Source organism: Falco rusticolus, chromosome 17, assembly GCF_015220075.1.
Source record: "Falco rusticolus isolate bFalRus1 chromosome 17, bFalRus1.pri, whole genome shotgun sequence".
NCBI classification, from domain to species: domain Eukaryota; kingdom Metazoa; phylum Chordata; class Aves; order Falconiformes; family Falconidae; genus Falco; species Falco rusticolus.
The window spans coordinates 6,093,401-6,111,315 of record NC_051203.1 but is presented as its reverse complement, the minus strand read 5'-3'; the positions used below and the strand labels follow the sequence as shown (position 1 = coordinate 6,111,315).

At 48.5% G+C, this 17,915-nt stretch overlaps 2 protein-coding genes across 2 annotated transcripts; one reads left to right on the top strand and one right to left on the bottom strand.

Annotated features, from left to right (window-relative positions):
• The first annotated feature begins 1,805 nt into the window (after window positions 1–1,805).
• Window positions 1,806–7,033, top strand: LOC119158563 (guanylyl cyclase-activating protein 1). Its single transcript, XM_037410681.1, has 4 exons — window positions 1,806–2,241; window positions 4,155–4,304; window positions 4,862–4,952; window positions 5,334–7,033. The coding sequence occupies exons 1-4, from the start codon at window positions 2,044–2,046 to the stop codon at window positions 5,492–5,494; spliced, it is 600 nt and encodes a 199-aa protein (XP_037266578.1). The 5' UTR covers window positions 1,806–2,043; the 3' UTR covers window positions 5,495–7,033.
• Window positions 7,034–9,649: 2,616 nt separating this feature from the next.
• Window positions 9,650–16,671, bottom strand: GUCA1B (guanylate cyclase activator 1B). The gene is made up of 4 exons (XM_037410682.1): window positions 16,193–16,671; window positions 13,936–14,085; window positions 12,407–12,521; window positions 9,650–11,784 (listed from the first exon to the last, which is right to left on the bottom strand). Exons 1-4 carry the CDS (start codon window positions 16,394–16,396, stop codon window positions 11,657–11,659), a joined length of 597 nt encoding a protein of 198 aa, XP_037266579.1. The 5' UTR covers window positions 16,397–16,671; the 3' UTR covers window positions 9,650–11,656.
• Between the last annotated feature and the right edge of the window lie 1,244 nt (window positions 16,672–17,915).

Sequence of the window (17,915 nt, the reverse complement as noted above, 5' to 3'; positions counted from 1 at the left end):
CGAGCAATGGGTGGTGAGGCTGTGTCACTGCTCCCCAGAAAAACACACAGTGTCGATTGTGTTCTAAAAACCTGGTCTGACTTGTCCTGTCATTTATTGCCAACTGCTTACACAGAGGCACTGGGTGTCAGCAGCGCACAGCACTGCATGGGTGGCCACCCAGCCAGGCTTGTCTGCACGAGCCTGGCCTCAGCACGCGCTGCAAAACCTGGGAAGGTTCTGCCAGCTTCTTCGGCAGAGCCTAAATTCTGCTCCGTCTTTGAAAGGACATCTTCTTTCACTAGGCTTTCCTAAACACAGGCAAAGTATTGTTCTTTGTGAATGGAAAAACACGTCTCATTTGTGGCACTCAGAAACGAGCTAGTGATGGGAGCTGGAGTTGGGGTGGCACGTCCCTGCAGCTCTTCTCCAGCAGGCAGCGTTAAACGGCTCAGCTTTTGCATTGCCCGTTCTGGAGAACAGGATGCACCTTCAGCAAGTACTTCTTGAAAGAGTTGGCGAGCCTGTATCCACATTTAATATGCAACCTTTGTGCTAGTAATGAATGCCTCAATATCGCAACCCCTCTGTGTGCTTCAGGAGGGCCTACCCCAGCCGTGCCCCCTGTAGTGGGTGGCTCAGAGCCCAGGGCACCCGCTGAAGGCTCACCTTGCTCACAGGTGCTGTACACGGTGGGGACCTGGCCCTGCTGCCGCCGGTGAGTGCAGGATTAGCACATCCAATTAGCGCTCCTCAGTCTACTTCCTTTTTCCTAACTGTTTTACACTTGTGTGACCGCTTGCTCTAGCAGAGCTATTTCTAATTTGCTTCAGTGCAGAAGCAATACCGAGCGCTGCAACATGTAAAAGTTGGGTACTTTGCCTTAAAGTTGCCAGATATAAAAAAGTAAGTGTTCTGGGTCAGGCTCTCTGGGTGGAGATCCGGTAGTCACATTTATTTCATTTCTAGTGGAGGAGCTGGCCCATGCTGCTCCCTGAGGATATACTTTTTTATCTCCCAGTCCTCCTCTGAATGCTGTGTGTCAGAGTAAAACAACATTAGTTTCGGTCATGTTTCCATGGAGAATTTTTCATGGTAATTCATCATCAATGAAAATCAAAGCTGTGAATTCAACCCCACCGGTGTCAGCAGAGTGCTGGTAATGCAGCAGCCAGGACACGCTCCGGAGACGTGCCACAAGTGGGGAGATTCCGTGGAAGAAACACTCAGCTGGCAGGACCAGAGAGACGGAACACGGGGACCCAGCCGCTGGGAGGGGAGGGAGCTGCCCCGGGAGAAGGTCACCGTAGCATCCGGTGTCTTCATTTAAAGCACTTAAAGCTTTACCATTCAAAGCAATTATGTTTCTATGTTTGTCTCAGCACACCAAATTTACCCTCAGAGCATCTCTTGTAGGAGCTGCAACGGCACTTCCCCCTCCCTGAATTTCAGGCTCAAGCTGACAGCCCGTCTGGCAACCCGCCAGCCGCCGCAGGCTGCGGGGCACCGAAGAGACAGTAACACAGCACAGCGCCTTCCCAGTGGTTTTTTTCTTTCTTTCTTATTACTCTGATTTTGATGCAAAAGTTACCGCTCGTGTGACCCCACACAAAATCATAAATGAAGTGGATTAGGAGATTACATCATCATGGAGAAAATTCCACCCTCATAATCTCCTGCTGGGCCTGTAATCTGCAAGATTCCCATTTTACCGCCTTTCTATTTTAACCCTGAGCTCTTAATGCCTGGCAGGAGCCCATCACCCTCCTGAGCCTCATTGGCCGGGGAGGGATTTGCTGGGTGCTTAAATGCCACCCGCATGTCCAAGGAGGGTCCTGTGCTTTTGGGTTTTCCTGGGGAGAGGTGTCTTCTTCATCCATCACCACCACCACTGAAGCGGTACAGCCCACGCGCCAAGCAGTCTGGTTTTTCCCCATACTGTCATCCCTGCAGTGCTTAGGGACATTTGGACTTTAAAGGCAAGAAGCAGAATTTAAAAGCAAGCCGTTGACTTTCAGAAAACATCCATTTTTGGCTGCAAAGTGACCAGCACTTGGTGTGGAGATGGGGAACATGGACGGGAAAGCCGTGGAGGAGCTGAGCACTACCGAGTGCCACCAGTGGTACAAGAAGTTCATGACGGAGTGTCCGTCTGGCCAGCTCACCCTGTATGAGTTCAAACAGTTTTTTGGCTTGAAGAACCTGAGTCCATCAGCGAACAAATACGTTGAGCAAATGTTTGAGACATTTGACTTTAACAAGGTAAATATTGTCCTTCCCACTTAGCCCGTGCAGGGACCGGCTGTGCTCTGCTCCCTGCGTGTGATGGTGTGCGGTGTATTTGTGTGTGTGCAATACAGATGTGCATGTAAGTACGTATGGTCTGGTGCTCTAGATTGTAAAAGTTATGTAAGGCAAAAAATGTCAGCAAAACCTCCTCAGCTGCCGACTGCTCTGGGAGAATATAGACTTCTTTCAGAATTTATATTTTCCTTTTGGTTTAAAATTATTGAAATAGTGGGGGTTTTATCTGGTAGCCTGTGATCCCTTTAAAATGAAGTGCCCTTTAATCCTTAAATATCGAATGTTGTGACAGCAAAGAACAAGCGAGCAGCGTGAGAACAAGCGCTGCATTCATGCAGAAACAGTGAGTTCCCGAGCCATGCAGCGTGGCAGGAGCTATGGTTTACAGAACAGCGTGGGTTTGTTTTTCTATTGTTTTAAATTATAACCGGATTACAGTTTCATTGATTTTATTACATGTGCTCAGTCCCACATGATAAGGAGCTCAGGTCCCTTGCTCCCTGCGGAGAGGCTTTGCACCCCAGGCTGTCGCTGAGCCGGAGCCCCGGAGCAGGGCAGTCCCGGAGCACCTGCACACCTTTGGGAGCACGGTTTGCCCAGCTCAGGAGCCGAGCCAGTGAAGCAGATGGATGCTGTGTCTCCGAGAGGAAACAACATCCTCCTTTACTTGCAAATGATTTGAAATTGCACCTCGTGAGATGAGAAATTTATTTTATGACAATCCGAAGGGTTTAGTGGGCTTAATCCCACCAAAAATAAGACAGTTCCGGTCCTAAATCCCTTAGGTGTCTTGCTTGTGCCTTGGCCCTGCCTGAAGAGGGAATTGGTGTGCAGGAAATCCTGCTGGCGGGGGCTCAGGAGCTATTTATACCTAATCTGGCTCCCGCAGCAGTGGGATAAAGCAGATGATCTTTTCTTGAACCGGCCCCATGCTCCGGTGGCTCTGTTCATTGACAAGACTGGTTCATTCTCTAACGAAGGCTGTTTGTGGTTTGTAGCAGGTACCATTGTCCTCCAAAGTGCTTTGTGCCTTCATGGTGTGTGCCATCGACGCGCTGTGTGGAGGCACTAGGCACTTTAGCAGGCTTCCTACAGGCTGTGAAGGTCATGGGGCAACGTCTGGGGGCAGGTTTCTGGCACGTGAGCTCACCCCGGCAGCTTTGCGTTGGTAACCTGGCTGGAGAGCAGTCTGCGGGTCCAGCCGAACGTCTCTTAATGCTGTGGAGTGAGCTGGTGGTGAGCAAACACTTAGGAGGAAAGTCAAAGATAAAACTGTTTGTGCTTTTGACGTGATCAAACGTGAAGCAGACACACAAATGGCAGAGGGACAGAGCAGCGCCTGCCCGGCCTGAGATGTCAGCAACATGCTGGGGTAACTCCGTAGTTCACTCCTCTCCCAGAGGTCTGCATGTGAGACCCTTTTGCAGCGAAGAGCTATAGGTGTGTGCAGCCAGGGTAAGGTTAGGTAATCCTTCAGATACCTAACCATCAGGGTTCATCTGCATAAGCCTGCTCCTCTTTGACCGCTCAATTACCACTGCTTTGCATAGAGCGATTTCCTTAGCACAGGCTCGCTTTCGAGGCTTTGCCAGTCCTCAGGCCAGGTGCACACACCAGTCGGTTTGTTACCAGCATGCCACGGCTCTGCACAGATTCACATGGAGCCCTCACCGTATGGTGCATTGGTTTTAACTGGTGGGCACGCGGGGACCTGTGCCGGAGCCTTGCTGCTCCCCCAGCCCCTGCTCTCAGGGTGGTGGCCACACGCTGAGGTCTTCCAGCGGGGACTTCCAAAAGTGACACCAGGAAAATCACTTACTGCCTGACTCTTTGCTTTTCATCTCACCTAGCTTCTAACCTTCTGCTTTCAGGATGGCTACATAGATTTTATGGAGTACGTGGCAGCTCTGAGTCTGGTCCTGAAAGGGAAGGTGGATCAGAAGCTGCGGTGGTATTTCAAGCTCTACGATGTGGACGGGAACGGCTGCATTGACCGGGGAGAATTGCTGAACATCTTCAAAGTGAGTGGGCTCAGCTTTTCCCGTTTCTATCACGGACAACTGTCATCAGTCACAGGTAGCTAAGAAGGTTGTAACAAGGGTATTCCAACCCAAAAGTCAGCTCCCTGGTACAATTAGCAGGCTCTGGCCCAACCAGCTGCTTGTCCCCCGCTGGTGCTCCTGCCAGGCTGGCTGCCCTGGCCAGACCTGTCTCGAACACCCTCCACGGGCACCTGCACGCTCCGACACGCAGCAACCCCTCGTCTCTTTGCACATTGCTTAACCACGTCCACTGAAACCCGGGCTGAGATAAGCACTTGAATTTAATCTAAGGATTTTCAGAGGTGAACAGCTCCTGGTTTGTCTCAGTATGCCCACTTAATCTCTTAATGCATTGATTGCCTTTTAAAGTTATTTTAATCTCCAGATTTTTAGAAAGGACTTACTCCCTTTAGAACCTAACTGCCTGCAAAAAAAGTTTGGCTTCTCATGTGCAGTCACTCAGCCACTTGTGCCGATGGACACCCAAACCTATGCAACGCTCAGTAATTGTCCTCTGTGTCCTTCTTTCCCTCCAGGCTATTCGAGCTATCAACCGGTGCAATGAAACGATGACAGCTGAGGAATTCACAAACATGGTGTTCGACAAAATTGATATAAACGGAGACGGTGAGGAACTTTCTTATGCAATGCCAAATACTGCTTCCACCTTCCCCGGTTCAGTCGGCCAGAGCAATTCCAGATGCTGGATGTCCCAAAACATGGGGAGAGCCAGCAGAGAGCAGCTCCCTGTGAAGGGTTGGCTCCCCAGCCGCTCCGTGGGCTGCAGCCAGCCCGAGGGGATGCTGCAAACTGCCCCTCGCCATGCCGGCGGGGATCTGCACGGGGTTTAGCTGTGATGGGGTTTGGGGAGTACGACACGCAGACCCAAGCCCTCAGGAAAGGTCCCATTTTATAGTCGGTGCCACTGCTGGGGGGCTGCTCCGAGGCGGTGGCGGGGGGAGAAAGGCTGCAGGATTTAACGGACCTTTTCTGAACGTGCTCTCGCAGGCGAGCTCTCCCTGGAGGAGTTCATGGAGGGCGTGCAAAAGGACGAAGTGCTGCTCGAGATCCTCACCCGCAGCCTGGACCTGACACACATCGTCCAGTTGATCCAGAACGACGGGAAGAACCCGCACGAGCTGGAGCAGGCAGCGGAGCCTGCCCAGTAGGCTCCCAGGATGCTTCCCTGCATCTCTACCTTTCCCCCCTCACATTACTCAAACAACTCGGGTTGCGGTGGTGGCAGCCGGTGAGCTGTCCCAGCACCAGTGCGACCGCGGTAGATTCCCCCGCTAGCACAGGGACCAGGATCTGCTCCGAAGGCGCTGCTGCCCTGGCAGATGGTGTGGGGAGCCTGGGGCCCACTGGGACTGCCTGGCCCAGCCTGGCCCCGCTGCGCCAGCCGGTGAGGGGAAGGCTGCTGTGCGGAGAGGGTGCTGCGACAGCTGCTCGTCACGCTGGAAGCCCACAGCCTCCCCCGGGCTGCCAACGGGGCCCTTTGCTGGCCTGGGTGCTCTGGATATTGCTGCTGAGCGGGGGTAGAGTCTCATCCCCCCCGGGAAGGGGGAGCGGCACCAGGCGATGCAGTTAGATAACGCACCAAGGGAACCTCAAATTTCACACCAAGGCAGTGGCCAACACCAGCGTCTGTGGGGGACGAACCGCAGGGCTGCCTGGCACCTGGCCCCGGTGAGAAGGGATCCCCAAAGGACCTCAACAGCAAACCTGAACCTTCTCTTCCCATATATATTTCCAGAGCACAAGATCAGCGGTTTTGGTCATTCCGTCTTTGATTTGTTATTCTGTTAGCAATTGTTAGGGATAATTAAGGTAAAAACATCTATGAGCTAGAAAAAGGGGAGTGGTGAATGCAGTGGATTTTCTTTGTTTAAAAGCATTCAAAACATAGAATGGTGCCTTTTTATAACAACCATCTGAACTTCAGGGGCATGTTTCTCCTTGAAATATCTGGAAGGGCTGCAATGGCAGTAACCTGAGAGGGGAAAGTTTTGATGTTTGTAGGAATATTCCTGCATGTCTTATCACCTCTATGACAAACTTAAACTCTCCTGTCAGTAACACTCTGTGGCACGCTCGAGCATCAGGTGGTTTTAACGGCAGCAGCAGCAGCAAATCGCCTGCATGGAGTTCAGAGGGGTGCGCTGCTGGAGACGGGCTAGGCACAGTGTCCGTGCCACGAGTGGCCACAAGTACCTGAGTATTCCTGAGCAGGCAACGGGTACCATCACCCCCACAGCACAGTGGGCTCAAGTACCATCCCCTGTGGAATTAAACCCAGTCACCTCTTAATACAGCATCCTGGGCACAGCAACCTCACCTGCTGGTGCCACGAGCAGGGGCCGTGCCCAGGAGCCAGCATACGCACAAGGGAGGCTGCGGCAGCAGTAGCCTTGCCCCCCCCCCCCCCCTCTGTTCCCGCACCTAGCGGGGGCTGTGCCTCAGCTGCTCCTGGAGAGGAGGTTCCTCATCTGATGGGAGCAAGTTTCAGGTGCAGTGAGGCAATACAGGACACCAGGAAGGATTTCTTGTCCAGCTGAAAGACTTGTTACTTAGCACTGAATATTTGCAATGCATAAGCAACTTTCTGACCATCTTTCCTGTGCATCTTTTTAATTTTTTGTGTTTTACCTGGAAGCTTTTGTACTTCCAGTGTTATAGTGAACTAATAAAGGTATTTTACAACATTATTCCAGGCTGTGTTTTTTCTCTCTTTCAATCGATCGTTCTGTTTCCAGCAGGACAGATTAGCTGTCTTGTACAAGTGCAGGAACCTTTGTTTTGGCTTTGTTAAGGTAGTTCTTTTGCAAGAACAGCACAAGCGTGGGGAGAGGTCTGTTTTCTTCAGAATCAGGGCAGAAAAGGGGCTGCTCCCTGAGGTTCTTGCATCCCGTGGGTGTTGCCTGCTCTTCTGAACCTCATCTGCATTGAGCAAGCGTTGCTTGCTTTAATAAAACCTCACCCGCTGGGTAGTCCTACAATTCTTTCTTTCAGAGCTCTGCTTTACCCTCCCACATTTCCAGGCACCTCCTGCTTTCCTCCCTGCTGCCTTCTGGGCCACGTGTGGCAGCCCCACAGGTCCCTCCTGCCCCTGCTCTCTGCCCAGACAGGCAGCGGGTGTGGGATGCTCAGCCACGGCCCCTGACAGCCCGGTTCGGGCTCCGGTGGTGCTGGGTGGGCGCACAAACCATGGGTCACAGAGAGGAACCCTTTGATGGGCCAGCTTGTCCAGCCACTCCGCTTACACCAGTGCAAGAAAGAACAGGCTGCAATTGTCTTGTTAGAGCCAGGCTGAGCTGTTTACTCAGGGTGCAATACTTCTTGCAACAACATTAATTCCCCCTCAAAAGACCGGCACAAAAGTTACCGCACTTTGTCTTTACAACAGCAGCGAGGAGGGAGCTTGAGAGACACGGTCAGTCCTGCCCGTGCTTCCTTCAGCTCTCTCCTCTGCGTGCCCCAGAAGCTGCGAGAAGCAGCCCTGACAAGCCCGATTTCTATTTATAAAGACAAAGTTATTCTAAAAGGGCTGTCTCAGAACTGCTGGCTGGCCGAAGGCACCTTTCAAACCTCAGCGTCTCTCTCCAAAGGATGTTATTTCAGCCTCTAAGAAAGCAAATTAAAAATAATTAAAAACTAATATTGTGACTCTCTTTGCCCTAACTCAGGCATAATTATTTCAAACTAGTGGTGGCTGTTTGGGTGCCAGCACAGACGCACTGCTCACTCTTGTGACAATATCCCTGGTGATGAGGCAGCACAGCCCCTCTGGTGAGCATGGGAGAGGCTTTTTTTGGGAGCTGCCGTGGTGAGGGGCTGACAGGGCTGCACAGCAGGTCCCACCTCTGCCCCCCCTTTGCCATGACCTGGGACAAGTCTCTGGTGCCAGGTTTGTTAAGAGTTACAGCTACACTAAAAGCTTTCGGTTTTTCACCATGCCATTTATCTCAGCAGGGTAATACGCTCGAGATACTTCCTAAACTCCTGAGGTGCACTTTCCTTTGAAGAGGAGGAGGAACGAAAGGTTTCCCCATACTGCCAGAGCTGAGCATGGGTGCTGGGAGAAAATGACAGTGCGGCAAGACCACAAAAAGTCCCCATAGCAATCAGCATGGGGATGTGTAAGCCCCTGCCTGGCCACTCTGTTTTTCAGCACGATGTTTTCAAGGGGAGGCTGCACACGGGTGCTTTGGGAATGACCTGGACACAAATCTTTCCTCTGGGCAGCCACCAAACTCCAGCTACCCATGGGCGAACATCCCCTCTCAGAACATCAAGTGTATAGACAAATGAAGAATATGGCTAAGCATCAAGTTCAATGTAATTATCCTCTCTTTTTCTCAGCCTCATCATTTTGCTGCTCAGCACTTTCCCCAGGAATGCACCTTCTGTAGTATTTTAGGATGCGATACCCCCCTGGCTCCTTTTCCCTGGTGCCTCTCCCCATCAGCCCCCTTCAACAACAGCCTCACCTTCAGCTTTCTAACCCGTTTGTTTCACCTTCAATCCTACCCAACCTCAGGGGCATCAAACATCAGAGCAGATGGTAGAAGCTCAGAAAAATCACACAGCATTTGCCTTTTCCAAACCATCCTGTTTCCCAGTTTAGACCAAAAAGAAATCCGATCAGTCAAATCCAATTCTAGCTGGCCTGTAAGTCTGGAAAATGGATTATGCAAAATGCCTGGCAAACAGCTTGATGTGAATGTTGAACTGAGTTTGGGAAGAGATCAAAGTGTTTATACCTATGGATTTAAAAATAGGACTAAGACTAAAGCACTTTGTGATTTCTTGACAAAAGATTATGCATTCGATAAGAGGAACAATTTTCCACTGGGTTATGCCAGCACTCACACAAGCGTTACCGGCCGTGTGCACCGCTGCCATCCTAGGTCTGCCCAGGCCAGGGGATGTGGAACCACCTGGCTGCCAAGTCCAACACTTGGAGCCCTAAATTCTTCAAGGTTCCCATTTCAGCCCCAGCAGGGTTAAAACAGGGGCCACGTGACTGCAGCGCTGCCAGCTCACTTCATTGTATGCATCCAGAGAAATTATTTTTAACTCTACACTTACCTTTTTTGTTGTCATTACACGTAAGTTAACCAGAAAGACTCCTTTCTGACTCTGCATCCACAACAGCAGCAGCATCTCTGCCTTACACTTGTCTCATCCAGGTTAGCTGTCACACCTCACAACTCCCTTTAATTCATTTACCTAAGTCTTAAAGGCTACAGTTTTGGTCAGACACTCAGGTGCTCACACAGGTCTTCACCTTCAAAGTGAAAAATAAATACTACAAAGCAGAATTGTAATAAATGATTCTTTATTAAATTCATGGTTACAAAATTTCTGCCAACTGCCCAAGTGCTCAGTGTTAGGATGCCCTCTACCACCGCAGCAGAGGACTGCCGGCGTGGGGGGGCCAGCCAGCTCCTTCCCCGCCTGATCTGACCAGCTGAACAGAACAAGAGAATTTCAAGCACTGAAGCAAACCTGCAGCGTGCAGCTGTAGGAACTAAACATCCACTTAACAACTGTGTGAGAAGCAGAGCGTGTTAATGTTGGTTGAGATGCTGAAATTTAAGGAATTAGATACTTGTATCCTCCCATGAAAACATTTGTCCACAAGTTGGAAAAAAATCAGTAAAGTGAATATTTTCTTCCAGGGCCCCAATTCAGAAGTTAAGATTTTTCTTTCTGATCTCTGGCTGATAAACTATTGAATTAAACAAGCTTTAAACAGCTGCCTTACAGCATGAACCAGGAGTCTAATCAGTTCCTATAAGTAAGCATGTCACAAGCTAGTGTGTATTTACAGAGAACTCTTAGAAAGGTTATTTAGAAGTCGAAATGTATATGCATTTGAACTCTAGCACTGATTGTGCCTTATCCTGAATACTTCCTCTAGTTCCTGAATTTGAACATCGGTCAAATTGATGAGACCACAAACCAGCAAACTAATGAACTAATGAAAGATACTGCAGTCATAATTAAAGGCCACAAAAAAAGGATTGCAAATCTTTTCATGGGCATGACCTGGCCCCCTGGTCCCATGGGAAAATTAAAATAAAACAATCTCATGTTACTTCCCTGGGGAAATTTTTCTTGCAAATAAGCCAATACATTTAATAAAGGTGAGCCAAAATGTTGGTTCAACACAAAATCTCTTTCCAGATACACGTATATATGTAGGAATGTGGATTAGAATAGCAGAGCTCAGCCTAGAACCTGTGCAAATTTTATATCTATAGTTGGTGGCTAAATTAAGTCCAGTGTAAAACCACTGTACTACTGCCGTAACTCCCTCAGATTTTCTGTCACTTGTTCCAGCCTGTGGTCCTGCCGATAAAGCAGTGCTAGTCCTCTTGTTACAGAGGCACCGCCGAGCAAAACCCTGCTCTTCCCTTCTCTCCCCTTCCACACAAAATTCCTCCCAGTGCAGTGACGGTCCTGGAGCTCCTGGAGCTCATTCAGTCTCCACAGGGCAGGAAAAGCTGTTCTAGAGTGATGGTTCAGTAAGAAACAGGGGCTCCAAAAAGGAGCAGAATCACACTTGTGCAAATCTGTCCTCTGAATGTGACTGTCAAGAAGTACAGTTTCCACTGCTGCTCACTGTTTGGAAATTGCATTTTTCCAGCCCCACAGAAACCCAGGTCTCTGAACAGGTACAAGGAACAAACTCCGGTTCACACGGGGGAGATGCAAGGAGTTCCTGCTCCACCTGTCCAGCCCAAACATTAGGTTTTCCTCAGCTCTGTCTATTGTTTTGGCTATCGCTTATAATCCAATTCTCATTTTTGATAGTGATATGCTAGTGTTCAATAATTTTACATTAGTGTAGTCTACTAAACATACATAAAGGCTGCCAGAGCACCTCTTCTGGTGTCTCTTTGGGTTTGATGTTGTTTGTATCTCTGCAGGCATGAGTGATGCAACTAGTCCGCACTGGAGACAGTACCACTGTGTCAGGATTTCTCACTTCCCCATCCAGCCTGTCATCAGAATAAAACCCTGCCCAGGATCCACTGCAGGAAGCCACAATAAGTTTGTTCCTTGGGGTGTAACCAAAAACCAGAGCTGGCAAACATGGTATTGTGTACACAGAAATAGTTATTCATGGGCCAAAAATAGTCTCTGGGTACCAGCAGTATGAAGCACATGGGTTTTAGATTGAGATATGGCTTCTTAAACCACTGAAGTTTTCATCTGGGTGCTGAGATTGTAATAAAAAGGAAAGCCACTACCACCCTAGAGTAAGAGAGCCACAGTTGTAGTCAGCATCGGGTTTTCAGCTGTATCAAACCCCAATTTTCTCAAAACAAAGCACTCTTTCTTCTCTGCTCAGAGATCCATCCCCCAGGGTTTACATCCATTTGCAACATCTTCATCACCCACTTATCTTTCCTGGCCCCATCAATGAACTCATCAAGAGATAACTGCCCTGTGGGTGAGATGAGGAGGACACAGGATGGGAAGACAAAACATGACAGATAAGAAGGTGGCAGGAAGTAAAAGCCATCTGAGTTTCAGAAAATATGCTAGTAAGACAAAAGTCAGGCTTCATTTCCCCATGTAGGGGAAGGCCAGCTAGCTGCAAGACAAACCACCGCGCTGTAACCCAACGCATTCACACCTGCCCCGTCCCGTGGGCTAACGTGGAATGGGGCAGTAGCTTGCACATGCTCCTCCAGGACGATTGCAAGTCTGATCCTGCATGCTCCAGTTCAACTGGAGCCACTGTCTTTGCTCAGGCTAGTTGTGCTGGGCCTGGGACCAGTGCTCTGGCTACTGGGGCTTTCAGAGGATGAGAACGGTGTGGCAAAATCCCGACAGAACAGTGACCCCTCTGCACTTTACATTAAAATAACAATGAAAACTATTTCGTCCTGCAGCACCAAGTTTCTCTTGATTCTAACAAACAGACCAGAACCAAACCCAACGTGTCTAACATGACTAACAATGCTGAGTGACTTCTCGATAGATAGCCGTGATTAAAGCTAGCCTGCCCAGCACAGATAACTCCTCACTGCGCATGAATGCGATCTGAGCCATCAGTCACTTACCATCCCCGTTCTCATCCACTAACTGAAATATCCTGTCCACCACCTCCTCCGGCGTGAGCAACGGGGTCCTCTCCTCCACCTCTGACCGACACACTTTCTTCAGCTTGTAGATAGACTGAAAAGAAGTCCACAGATTAAGAGAAGGGCTGGAAAATGAGAAGCAGTGAACTCCATTATCTTCCCAATAGCGTAAAGGTCTCTCACACTGGCTGCGGTTTTAACCTTTCTAGAAAGGTCTGCCACTCAGCAGCCTCAGACCTGTAATGAAACCTCCAACCTTACGCTCACACACACCGCAGATTATTTCATTTGCTCTTTGAAGCTGCTGTCCTCCTGTTTTCCCTACGCATATTGGTGAGACCTCAGGGTTCCTTTGCAAAGAGAGTTTCAAAAACCGGGAAAATCATCTGACATTTGAGAGTGATTTTTTCCCTAACATCTGAGGCCAGGCACATCTGGACTTACCCAGCCCTCTCTCCCAGGGAACTTGTGGCCCAGCTGCAAGATCAAACCTGTATTAGCACATATTTTGAACCATAGTTTCTGTTCCACTTTGTCACTGGAAAGGGGAAGATTTTATCTATTCCTCCCATGACAACCACCTGTTCATTATTAACTTTACTCCTTAGGCTGACAGGTTTTGTCTGAAGTCTGCCCAGAAAGGGGATTAGCAAGGGCCTAACACAGCTCCGGCCAATTCCTTGCTGACCTCAAAACTATAATTGAGCTTCCCCAGATGCTCCCACACCGCTGCTGCTGCTGCAGGTAACAGGCTGGTCAGACTTCCCAGTCTGTGAAAAAGGAATCTGTGGAAAGCAGGCCCTTTCTGCTGTGTCCTTGACATTGCATTTCACCCAAGATCCTACAACGTTTGATAAGCATTAAGCCTCACAAGCACTGCTGTGTGAGGGTAACAGCACCTGTGGTGCAGGGGTGATCCAGCACCATCGCCAGGGTATTCACCTACAGTGACACCCAGGTGCCCTGTGTCTGGCTGTCTGCTAAGCCCCATGCCTCCCCCCCACCCTCACACAGTCACTAAACTGTGCTTCAAAGCTAAGCACAGAACACGGCAGAAACCCAGAAAGGAACAATTACAGAAGCGGTTTCTGTACTAATTTGTGCCCTCAGTGCATTCCCAGCAGCTCCTTGGGCAGGAAACTTGGCTCCTGTAAGGGACACGGGGCGAAACCCTCTTCCACTGGCCAGTGCCACGCATCTTGCTGTAGGAAGGTGGAACGGGAAGGCAGTGCAGAGACACAGGAGCTCCACTACAGCACCCAGGTGCTGCACTTCTGGACAGCTTCAGCAGCAGCAGGGGCCAGGCTGGCCACAGGGGGTATAAGTGATCCCTCAGCCACACCATCGGGCTCCAAACCACTGAACCCTTTCACCAAGGTCAGGCATTTTCACTTCATCACTCCCCACAGCTGCCTTGAAACCTAATTATCACCAACCCATATAACATCATTACATTGCCAAAGAACAGCGATTGCTTAAAAAAAAGTGATTAGGCAATGCCTACTTACCTCAACAATTTCCAGCAGCTCAGGTTTATCTATGCAACCGTTCCCATCCTTGTCATATACTTTGAATGTCCACCTCAGCTTGTGTTCCAGTTTTCCTCGTAAAACAAGATTCAAGGCCGCTACATATTCCAGGAAATCGATGGTATTATCCTGTCGAAACAGAAAAGCAGCAGCTGAATGACACTTAACTGGGTATGGCTGATAGAAAACTGCTTACAAAACCTGGAGAAAAACTGCCAAAAAGATAACCCCTGGGACAGCTATTTATTTATATAATCACTTCGCAGAAGAGTTGTGCCAGCCCAGGCCATCAGCAAGCACAGCCGTACCCCTCCGCACCCAGGATGAGCCATGAGGAGCGTGACAGTGGAGAGCAAAGCAATCCTCCTGCAGTGCAATAAGGGGGGACACCCACCAGGACCCCAGGAGTGAGCAATTTAAACACCCCAAGACAAGACAGATTACATGGAGGATGGGGAGGCGGATGAGGACCAGTGCAGGAGGTGTTGACTTTTTGGGAAGGGATTGCCCTTCTCAATGTTCTCAATGACCACAGCTGCTTCATTGCTGAGACCGACACCCAGCCATGACCCCTTCCTTCCATCCTTGCCTCTCGTTTGATCTTGAGTCACCAGAGCAAGACTATGACAATGAAAGGTCACCGTTCAGGATGGAGCAACAATGATACCCACAATAAAAGCTTCACATCGAGTGCTCATCCTCCTCAAAACCCAGAGGTGGCGGGGAAGCAGGGCTCCTCGGCAGCCTCCAGCAGATGGCCGGCATGCAGATCAGCAGCACCCCAGGGCTCAGCCCCGTCCTCATCCCCGTACCCCCGCTCAGCCTTCCCACCCAGTTAACAGAACCCTCTGGAGGATCTGGGCTGTTCATCCCCCCCCGCAGGCTCTGCTGGGGGCACCAAAACCTCCGCCAGTTACTTACTCCGCAAGTGAAAACTGCTGCTCCTGGGCTGTGGAGGCCAGCAAGCATAACAAGGCAAACAGAGAATTGTTTGTTTTCTTACCATATTCCTAATGATCCTTTAGACTGTTGAGTCCTGCTCAACTGATTATATACCATGGGCATATTTAAGCAAAAGCATGAACCCAGGACTAATTTAGCGTTCCTAATAAATGCAAGTACCAGCATCCCTTGAAAACAGATTTTCAGCCTTACTAGGCAACCCTATAAACTAGGAACGGGACTTTGCTTTTTATGTGTACCATTTGCTCTGCAACCCTTTCTGAACAGCTTTCAGAACTGAATTTGGACCTGGACTTCGAGGTTTTTGCAGGAATTTGGGTTTTGCCAGCTTCAGATTCTGAGACAAGTCTGACCTGCCCATGCCTTCCATAGCTTCTTTATCCTTTCCCAAAAAATTACTTTTGTTGTTACCTCAGTGTGACTTTGCCTCTTGTTTTAAAGGAAGCTTAAGGGAAATTGGTATATCCGAGATGACAGACTTGTCTCCTCTTTTCCCATCTTGATACACAGCAACAAATAACCCTGTATTTTGAATATGATCAAGACCTTCAGGAAAAAAAAAACCAACCAAACCTGAACTGTTCGGCCACCGTTGCTTAGCCATTTCAAGATGAGAAAGGCAACTGTATCACATTTCTTTTGAGTATCTAAAATATCGCAGGCTAGTATCACGCTGGCTTTTGCAGCAGCACATGGGTATGCATGAACTGCTACTAAACCAGAAAGCCCACTTTTCCCAGGTGTCTAATGACAAATACAGCAAAGGGAATCAAAACCAGAATGTCTGAATTGTTCAGCATTCCTTTGCTTTTGATCAGCTAAAATCAATATTTTGTTACCTGCCACCTATTCATACTGTATATATGCTTCCTTCAATGTATAGCAAGCCTGAATAGGACTTTTCTCCACTATAATTCCCTCTTTATCATAACAGATAGATATTTTTTTCCATGTAGCAACTTTGGCTATTTGAGGACCTTTCAACAATACAGTCTCAAAATGTAACTGCCTAAATGTCAACCTTTTAATCCCTCCTTAGTCCCTTAAGGGTACATTCTGTCTTTAATTTGCGTACAGACCTATGAGAAGGTAAATCCATACCAGCCCACACAGTAGTGCAGCATGTGCTCCTTCTGCCCCAGCAGATCCATCCCCCTTGCCTTAGTCTCATGAAGCATGGCACCAATGGTGAGAACTGCACCAAACCACACCCAATTTACAGAAAATGTGCAAACTATGAGACAAATAATTGTAAAAACCCTTCACCACTTACCCCGTTCTTATCAAAAGCTCTGAACATGTTTTCAATATACTCTGCTGCTTCACGGTTATCCTGGACCCCGAAGAACCGCTTGAATTCGTGCATGAAGAGGGTCCCACTAGGACATTCAACCACAAATTTCTTATACCATTCCTGCAGTTCTGCAACATCAATCTCCGTCTGCTCCCCTTCGGCGTTGGTGAACTGCTGTCCCATTTTGCTCCGTAAAGCAAAATTAAAAAAAGAAGGAGCAAAAGGAAAACGCTGCCAAAGTCCTTTGCTTGTACGGTCCTTTTATCACCTTTAGGTTTTTTTGTTCTTTTTCTTCTCCCTGTCTTGTTCCTTTATTTGATGCCAATATTGTGTCTTGCTATTTCACCTTTTTGTGTGTGTTTTACTTTCTTCTTCCTCTTTCTCTCCTGCAGTTTTCACCACCACGGTCTTGTGTGCTCGCTTGGTGATTGTAGAATTGCTTCTCTGCATTAGGGCAGTATAACGTGTGGCATCGGGCATGTATAAAAATAGCTAAGATCATTAGGAGATTCTCACCCATGAGTAAGAGACCTTCAGGTGTTCTGAGCTGTGCCCTATTTAGGAGCAGATCCCAGAGGCTCAGGGTCCTCCAGCACTTTAATGCCTTCATAACAAAGAAAATGGGAGCCAGTCTTCCCTTTACACATGACTTATAACCCCATTCACTTTACTGTAGTATTTCTAGAAAACAAAAAGGGATTGTAAGCAAACTTCCCTAACATTAGTTTTTTTGATACCAGCATGTATCACCTGCTTGTGGGGGATACCCAATGTTTCAGTGAAATAGGACGGAGTAACAAACAACAATTGCAGAGAGCAAACCCTAAAAAAAATAAGACAAATCAAGTAACACGGCTCACATGAAAAAAAGCTGCTAATGCATAAAGTTAATTGAATACCTACTATAGGCTTCACTCTGTACAGATCAGGAGAACCAGTAAATACACACAGACAAATATGCACATTTCTCTCATTTCACAATTCATTCTTAAAACTCCCAGGAGCAACAGGAACATTTTATTGCCTGATATTTTATTAAGTATGGACTTTTCCTTTTCCCCTTCCCTCTCTTGTGCTTTTATCTGCTGAAATACACTTCCTGCTTACTCTTACCACTTCTATTGCAGGTACAACATACAACCACCCCAGCCTCTTTCTGTCCTGCAGCCGCTCCCCCCAGCCTGGCAGCACAGCTCACAGCCACCCGCAGCCAGAGATCAAGCCCCCCCTCGCTCCGTGCAGCCTCCTGCTCTTCTTTCCTTTCCTTACTGGAGCCACCAGCTTTCATCCGTATCACACGCTGTGTTCTGCATCCAGCCATTATTTGTGTCAGCCAGAAAGCAATGACCTGTAGGTATAAACGTGTTTGAGCCAGCCCGGCATCCAGGTGGGATTCCTCTTTTAAGAGGATTGGGGTAGTATTGATAGGAAACAATAGATTCCCTATTATAGCAGTGCTAAGGCCCAGAAGGATTTAAACTGTTCACTTTTTTTGGATTTCTTTTTTTCCCCCTGCTACTTTAGAATAGAAGAGTTTCTCAGGTGGAAAAACACTGGCTAGGAATCAGTCTAAAATTTGATACTACAGAACAGTGCAGCAATTCATATCCTCCTGTAAGAACAGGGTTTGCTCTGAATCTACTCATACCTGTAAGTAACCCATCAGAGGTACTACATGTACATACAGATTTGCGGCAGTATG

What these genes read in the sequence shown, in the direction of transcription:
- GUCA1B (XM_037410682.1), bottom strand. Translation starts at nt 16,396, where the DNA reads ATGGGACAGCAGTTCACCAACGCCGAAGGGGAGCAGACGGAGATTGAT. An exon ending in AGCTGCTGGAAATTGTTGAG is followed by an intron (nt 12,522 to 13,935) that starts GTAAGTAGGCAT and finishes ACTTCTTTTCAG; the next exon opens with TCTATCTACAAGCTGAAGAA. An exon ending in AGTGGATGAGAACGGGGATG is followed by an intron (nt 11,785 to 12,406) that starts GTAAGTGACTGA and finishes TCTCACCCACAG; the next exon opens with GGCAGTTATCTCTTGATGAG.
- LOC119158563 (XM_037410681.1), top strand. Translation starts at nt 2,044, where the DNA reads ATGGGGAACATGGACGGGAAAGCCGTGGAGGAGCTGAGCACTACCGAG. An exon ending in AGACATTTGACTTTAACAAG is followed by an intron (nt 2,242 to 4,154) that starts GTAAATATTGTC and finishes TTCTGCTTTCAG; the next exon opens with GATGGCTACATAGATTTTAT. An exon ending in AATTGCTGAACATCTTCAAA is followed by an intron (nt 4,305 to 4,861) that starts GTGAGTGGGCTC and finishes CTTTCCCTCCAG; the next exon opens with GCTATTCGAGCTATCAACCG.